General features: G+C 43.3%; 1 protein-coding gene across 1 annotated transcript in view; it reads left to right on the top strand.

Annotated features, from left to right (window-relative positions):
- Acad8 (acyl-CoA dehydrogenase family member 8) overlaps positions 1–7,681 on the top strand; it is a 20,062-nt gene that overhangs the window by 8,737 nt on the left and 3,644 nt on the right. The window contains exons 6-8 of the mRNA XM_021206968.2: positions 2,936–3,073; positions 7,001–7,136; positions 7,230–7,327. Of these exons, the coding sequence (XP_021062627.1) occupies positions 2,936–3,073; positions 7,001–7,136; positions 7,230–7,327 (372 nt within the window). The remainder of the gene's footprint in view (positions 1–2,935; positions 3,074–7,000; positions 7,137–7,229; positions 7,328–7,681) is intronic.

Raw genomic sequence — 7,681 nt, 5'->3', positions numbered from 1 at the left:
ACAGGGTTTCTCTGTATAGCCCTGGCTGTCCTGGAACTCACTTTGTAGACCAGGCTAGCCTCGAACTCAGAAATCCGCCTGCCTCTGCCTCCCGAATGCTGGGATTAAAGGCGTGCGCCACCACGCCCAGCACCAGTTTTATTACTATAACTCTGTAGTATAGCTTGCAATCAGGGATGGTGATATCTCCAGATGTTCTTTTATTATTCAGGATTGTTTTAGCTATCCTGAGTGTTTTGTTTTTCTATATGAGGTTGAATATGGTTCTTCAGGTCTATAAAGAATTGTGTTGTAATTTTGTTGGGGATTGCGTTTAGTCTGTAGATTGCTTTTGGTAGGATAGTTACTATGTTAGTTCTACTGATCCATGAGCAGGGAAGAGCTTTCCACCTTCTGATATCTTCTTCAGTTTCTTCAAACACTTGAAGTTTTTGTCATCTAAGTATTTCACTTGTTTGGTTAGGGTTACCCAAAGATATTTTTATATTGTTTGTGGCTATTGTGAAGGGTGTTTTGGTTTTTTTTCTTTTTTCTTTGATTTTTTTTTCCTCACTCCATATGCCATTTGTATCTAGGAGGGCTGCTGAATTTTTTGTATGGTTGGTTTTGAGTTAATCTTCTATCTAGCCACTTTGCTGAAGGTGTTTATCAGCTGTATGAGTTTCCTGGTTGAGTTTTTGAGTTGCTTATGTATACTATCAGTGTTAGGAAAAATATAAGCTTGGGAATTCTAAGACCAGGTTTCCAGCACAAAGATTTATTTGCCCCAGAGGGATAGGGGATAAGGGACAAGGAAACAAAGGAGAGGGAGGAGGAACATTTGTCCAGAGGACAGAGGATTGCCTCTGGATAGAGAGGAGATAGACATGGGACATAAGAAAATGGCAGTTTATAAAGGTACAAGGGGAAAGAAGGCAGACATGATGCTGAAGAAGGAGTTGAGTGTTCTGTATCTATATCTGCAGGCAGCAAGGAGATATTGTGTGTGTCATCCTGGGTGTAGCTTACACATATAGGACCTCAAAGTCTGCTTCCACAGTGACACATTTCCTCTAACAAGGCCACACATCGTCCCATAAGGCCACACCTCCTAACAGTGCCATTCCCTGTGGGCCAAGCATTCAAAGTCTGTGGGGCTTTTCAAACCTCCACAGATGAAGTATTTAATTTTAATTGGGCATGTTAATTAATAAACCAAAGGGGGCTTTTATTCCTGGTAGTCAGCCTTAAGAGGAAGTAAGGAATAGACCTTAGTAGCTAGCTTAAAGAATGTGATGTGTCTTTCTATTTTGTGAAAGAATTTGAAGAGTATTGGTAAGTGGTATCTATCTAGAAAATTATCCCTTTTAAAAATTTCAATTTTGTAGAGTACAGGGGTGTCTCGGTTAGGGTTTTACTGCTGTGAACAGACACCATGACCAAGGCAAGTCTTATAAAAACATTTAATTGGGGCTGGCTTACAGGTTCAGAGGTTCAGTCCATTATCATCAAGGTGGAGCATGGCAGTATCCAGACAGGCATGGCGCAGGCAGAGCTGAGAGTTCTACGTCTTCATCCAAAGTCAGCTAGTGGAAGACTGACTTCCAGGCAACTAGGGTGAGGATCTTAAGCCCACACCCACAGTGACACACCTATTCCAACCAGGTCACACCTATTCCAACAAGGCCACACCTCTAAATGGTGCCACTCCCTGGTCCAAGATTATACAAACCATCACCAGGGGTTTTGTTTTTTGTCTTTTGTTTTTTCGAGACAGGGTTTCTCTGTGTAGCCCTGGCTGTCCTGGAACTCACTCTGTAGACCAGGCTGGCCTTGAACTCAGAAATCTGCCTGTCTCTGCCTCCCAGGTGCTGGGATTAAAGGCATGTGCCACCACTGCCTGTCGAGTACAAGTTTTTAAAATATTACCTAATGATTCTTTAAATTTCCTTGGTGTCTGTTGTTGTGTCCCCTCTTCGTTTCTAATTTGTTAATCTGAATTTTCTCTGTCCTTCTTTTAGTTAGTTTGAGTAAGGGTTTGTCTGTCTTGTTGACTTTCTCAAAGAACCAACTGTATTTGCTGTTAAGTTGCTAGTATAAAATCTCTCCAATTTTTTTCTTTTTTAAGATTTGTTTATTTTATGTGTGTGAGTACTCTATCTGTATGTACACCTGTGTGCCAGAAAATGGCATCAGATCCCATTATATATGGTTGTGACCTGCTACGTGGGTGCTGGGAATTGAACTCAGTTTCTCTAGTAAAGCAACCAGTGTTCTTAACTGCTGAGCCATCTGTCTAGCCCCTCCAATTTCTTTATGTAGGTACTTAAGTGATAAAAACTTTCCTCTTAGCATTTCTTTCATTGTGTCCCATAAGTTTGAGTATGTTGTACATTCATTTTCATTGAATTCTAAGTCTTTAATTTCTTTTTATATCTGTCTTGACCTAGCAGTCCTTGAATTACCTCTTATTTCATCACATCTCATCTCATCTTATCTTGTTAGGAGGGAGTTTCCTCTGGGGTTAGAGAAAGGGAACTTTGGGGATAGTGCTTGGGGTGGGAGCATCCAGAGAGTGAAGGAGGTCTTCAGGAGGCCTTCTGGAGTTCTTGTGGCTGGTGTGGCCTCTGGTCCAGCAGAGTCCACACCTGAGTTGGTGGCTGGGATATGGCAATGAGGAGGGCAGGGAGATTGGAGAAACATCAGGAGGGTGCACAGATAGGGTAGAAGAGGTCTGGGTAGGCAGCTTACTTGGTCTGGGAGGTGTACCCTCCTCTGTATTGTTATCAGCTAAATCCCTGATTTTGTAAATATTGCCAGAACAAGTACCCTTTACCCTACCCTCTGCACTATGCCTTTGTTCTGTTGTTGGGATTGTCCCAGTGTTTTTTCCAGATGCCAGATGGCTTAAAACTCTACATTTTCTGACTCTCATATAGCCTCTTTGTGCCCACAGGCCTTTATCAGTGGGGGAGGTGAGTCAGACATCTATGTGGTCATGTGCCGAACTGGTGGATCTGGCCCCAAAGGTATCTCCTGCATAGTTGTTGAGAAAGGAACCCCTGGCCTCAGCTTTGGCAAGAAGGAGAAGAAGGTGAGTGTCTACTCAAATGTAAGCAACTCTAGTTAAGGGTCTCTGCCATGTGTTAGACCAATTCCTGCCCTTTTTTTACAGAAAAGGTTTATGAGCAGGTATGTAGCAAAACAGAAGTCACTGCTAAAGAAGCAGGCCCCTGGGGAAATGACAAGTTTGCCAGCTGGTTTCATAAGCTGCGGACTATTTAAATTATCTTTTTTTCTGTGTCTGCTTTTGCCCTGTGTTTATTTTTCTCTTGGTATGTCTGTGCTATATGTTTATATGCATATGTTGGAGAGGAGTTGATGCTTGATAGCCTCCTCAGGTGTTCACCTTATGTTTTGGTCAGGGTCTTCTTTAGTTTTATTGTTACTGTTGTTTTAAGGCAGGGTCTTACTATGTAAACCTGGCTATTCTCACTATGTAGGCAAGGATAATCTCACTTAAACCCTACATGCAGGCTGTGAATAGGAAACATTTAATAATGTAATTGCTGATAATTTAGGACACATTGTGGTTTGTTTTTTTTGTTTTTTTTTTTTTTTGAATATTTATTTATTATACTGTACACTGTAGCTATCTTCAGACACTCCAGAGGAGGGCATCAGATTTTGTTACGGATGGTTGTGAGCCACCATGTGGTTACTGGGATTTGAACTCAGAACCTTTGGAAGAGCAGTCAGCGCTCTTAACCGCTGAGCCTTCTCACCAGCCCACATTGAGGGTTTTTTAGGTGATCAAAACAGGAGTACAGTTGTTGCCCTTAGATCAGGGCTTTTGAAGGTAAGGCAGGTGTAAAATAACCCTTGAATTCCTCCAAATCTTCTGGGGTTTCCTCATTGTTCTTTATGATGCTTTCTGGCCCTCACAGTTGCCAATGGGTTATGGGTTTAGTGCCTCTGCACTTTTGTAGCACCGCAGGCATTTATTAGATGACTCAGTGTTCAAAGCTACTGCTGTCTCCTGGGAGGATGCAGAGCCCTTAGTCATTCCTGGCCCCGTTTGGACTTAAAATCACACACAGCTTTAGCTGTATAAAATCTCTACAACTGGGCATGGTGGTGTATACATCCAGCATTCTGAAATCTGGGGCTAAGATTGCAAGTACTAGCCCTGCTTGGGCTACTTGTGATACATACACACCCAAACTTACAATAACAACAAAATAGTTTGCCTCTCTGCAGAAGAAAAAAAAATGTGTATAGGTAGGGTTGCAATAAGCAGGGAAGGCACTGAATTCTTTCGGTTAGGCTGTTGACAATAGTTTCGAGACTTTTTAGCCTCCACTTTGTATTGACTTTCCAGGAGGATAGCTATTTCCTTTTCTTCGATTTAGTTCTATGGAAGAATGGAGGTCTGGAAGTAAGAACAGTGTGCAGAGGAGTAAAAGATCTGAGCAGGGCTGGGCTGCACCAGAGCCGAGGCTTGCACGTCTTCCCTAAGGCAGAGGGTCGTTTGCCCCCTTCCCCGGCCCCTACAGCTTTCCAGGGTCATTAGAATGCTTCTGTCCACATAGGGACAAAAAGTAGAATGCTGGTGTGTGGGCACGTGCGCATGCTTGTGTACCTGCATCTGGAGGCTGAGATTGGCTTTGGTGTTGTCTCCGTTCCTTTCTATTGTGGTGAGCAGTCACCACAACCAAGGCAGCTTATAAAAGACAGCATTTCATTTGGGGCTCACAGTTCTGGTGGGGTTAGAGTCCATGACAGTCATGAAGTTCTGGTCCACAGGCAAAAGGCAAAGAGAGGGCTAACTAGGAATGACCTAGGCTTTTAGAACTTCAGGGCCAACCCCTCCAGTGATACACCTCCTCCAACAAGGCCACCAACTACTACTGACCAAGATTGAGATATGAGTCTGTGGGGGTTATTCAGATTCAAAGTTCTCTCTCTCTCTCTCTCTCTCTCTCTCTCTCTCTCTCTCTCTCTCTCTCTCTCTCTGTTTGAGACAATCTCTAACTGAATCTAACAGACATGAATTAGCTGGTCTGGCTGGACAATGAGCCCTGGGAATCTTCCTCTTTTTGTGCTCCATTTACACACGCGCACACACACACACACATGGACACACAAACACACACAAAGCAGTTGCAGATGTTTGTGCAGTAACTCCTGGCTTTCTATTTGGGGACTAGGGATGTAAACTGAGGCCCATTTGCTTGTATGACAGGTATTTTTACCCACTGAATCATGAAAATAAGTATTTTTTAAAATAAAGACATCACAGGTATGAGAATGCAGCAGCAATTTGTAGTTTGTTTCTTTTTTTTTCAATTTTTATTAGATATTTTCTTCATTTACATTTCAAATGCTATCCCGAAAGTCCCCTATACCCTCCCCCATAGTTTGTTTATTTAATGATTAGAATTTTTTTTGTAGACAGGGTTTCCCTGTGTAGCTCTAACTGCCCTGGAACTCATTCTGTAGATCAACATGACCTCCAACTCAGAGCTCCACCTCCCTTTGCCTCCCGCGTACTAGGATTAAAGGCATGGACCACCACTGCCCAGCATCATTAGACATTCTTAAGGTCAGGATTTCAGATACATTCTTGCTTTCAGGTGTCTGTATTTGATTTGACAGAATGAGATGCAGAGGTAGCCATCTTACTGGGCAGTACTGGGAAATTTCAGGTGTTTGGCAGAGACTAGAAAAGTTTAAGAGAGAGCAAATTTGGTTGCAGTTTATTTGGTTTTGGTTTTCTCAGACTGGATCTCTTTAGCCCAGACTGACCTCAGACTTACTTTGTAATAATGCTCACCTTGAACGCTTGATCCTCCTGCCAATGTGTTTCCAGTGCTAGTTTTGTAAGCAGGCACCACCATGCTTGGCTAGAAGGGTTTATGTTAGGAAATGATGTAAAAAACAGTGTTTTCTAGGTAGGAGGGAACTCGAGTATTATATGTATGTAGTTCACGGTTTCCACGGGCTGCCTTGTTGAACCTGAAGTTCCTTTGAGTTTCTGAGTACCTTAATGAGGAGCTGATGGGCTTTAACTCTTTATATATGAAACATCAACGTGAGACTTTGCTAACAGGATCTACTAACTTTCTAGTCCAGCAGTTGTACTTTTATGCAAGGAAACAAATGTCCCAAGATGTCAAGTGACTTGTCCAAAGATAAAAATTATAACCAGGTTCTATGTCAGAGGTTACATTTCAACTGTTCTGGTTTTTCTCTGAGCTTAATCTGACATATCCAATGATGTTCTAGTAAGCCAATTTTCTTGGAGAAACAAAACAAAAAAACTCTTATTTGTGACATTTGCCAATTCATGGCTGATTTCACACCACTTTTGCAAGACTATGGAATGCTGATTTAGAAAAAAACAGTGCATAATTGGCTCTTGTGAGTTGATGTCACAGTACTGGGTCTCACTGCAGCTTAATGCTAGACTAGGGCTCTCCAGGACATTGCATGTCATTTACCTTGTTTCAATATAGTACCTTTTGGGGACACAAATCATATGAAAGAGATATGTGGTTATTGTTCACAAGACCTTTAAAAGTAAAATTTCCAAATAATTTCTCATGGAAGTTGTACTCAGAGGCACTGAAAATAAGGACGGATCTGGTCCTGCTCCTACAAGCCCTGAGTGATATTCATAAACAGAGTGCACACAGTCAATTTGTGCTCTGTGTTCGTCTGTGTTAGCCAGGCCTGGCTGTAATCCTGGCACTTGGGAGCCTAAGGCAGGAAGAACGCACTGCAGTCAGCCTGGACTGGAGACGAAGTCCAGGTTGAAACAAAACATTGCTTACTTGAAATAAGCATCTTTCTAAGTATTGACAAACCTGTACATCTAAACTTTTTCCTTTGTTTTATGTTCCTATGGGTCTAAGTGTCATGTTGCTGGAACCTATACATTACAAGCTTCTGTTCACAGGGAAGGTCTCCCTGCTTGGGGAAATCGTAGGGCAGCCACCAAGACCCTGATTTTTGCCAGGTGGGGTGGAACTCGCAGCCAACCCGAGCTGTGATCTTTGAAGACTGTGCTGTCCCCGTGGCCAACAGGATTGGGAGCGAGGGGCAGGGCTTTCTCATCGCCATGAAAGGACTGAACGGTGGAAGGATCAATGTTGGTGAGGCCAGAAAGGAGGCGGGGAGGGAAGGCAGGGGCTGGGGCTAGCAACTGCCGTTCAGGCACAGCTGAAGTCGTGACTCTTGCTCTCCAGCATCCTGCTCTCTGGGAGCCGCTCATGCTTCAGTTACCCTTACCCAAGAGCACCTCAAGGTCCGGAAGCAGTTTGGAGCACCTCTAGCTAGAAGCCAGGTAAGTTACCTAGGGCCTGCATTTCATTTGTATGCTGTTCATGCCTTCCCTTGGGCCCGCATTCTCAATGGAGTCGGGGAGCGTGACAGGAACATGAAATCCAGTGAAGAATTTGCCACCATCTTAATCAGAATGTATATTTTGCATGTACCTGTGCCGCCTTTTTCAGGAGGCAGTAATACCAAGGCAAGCAAAGTAGGCTTCTTTAGAAGTGGCAAGAGAATTTTGAAGTACTTAGAAAAGGCACCTGACGACCGGACGTGATGGCGCACGCCTTTAATCCCAGCACTTGGGAGGCAGAGGCAGGTGGATTTCTGAGTTCGAGGCCAGCCTGGTCTACAGAGTGAGTTCCAG

Source organism: Mus pahari, chromosome 10 (assembly GCF_900095145.1).
Source record: "Mus pahari chromosome 10, PAHARI_EIJ_v1.1, whole genome shotgun sequence".
Lineage (NCBI taxonomy): Eukaryota > Metazoa > Chordata > Mammalia > Rodentia > Muridae > Mus > Mus pahari.
This window is presented reverse-complemented; position numbering and strand designations above follow the sequence as displayed.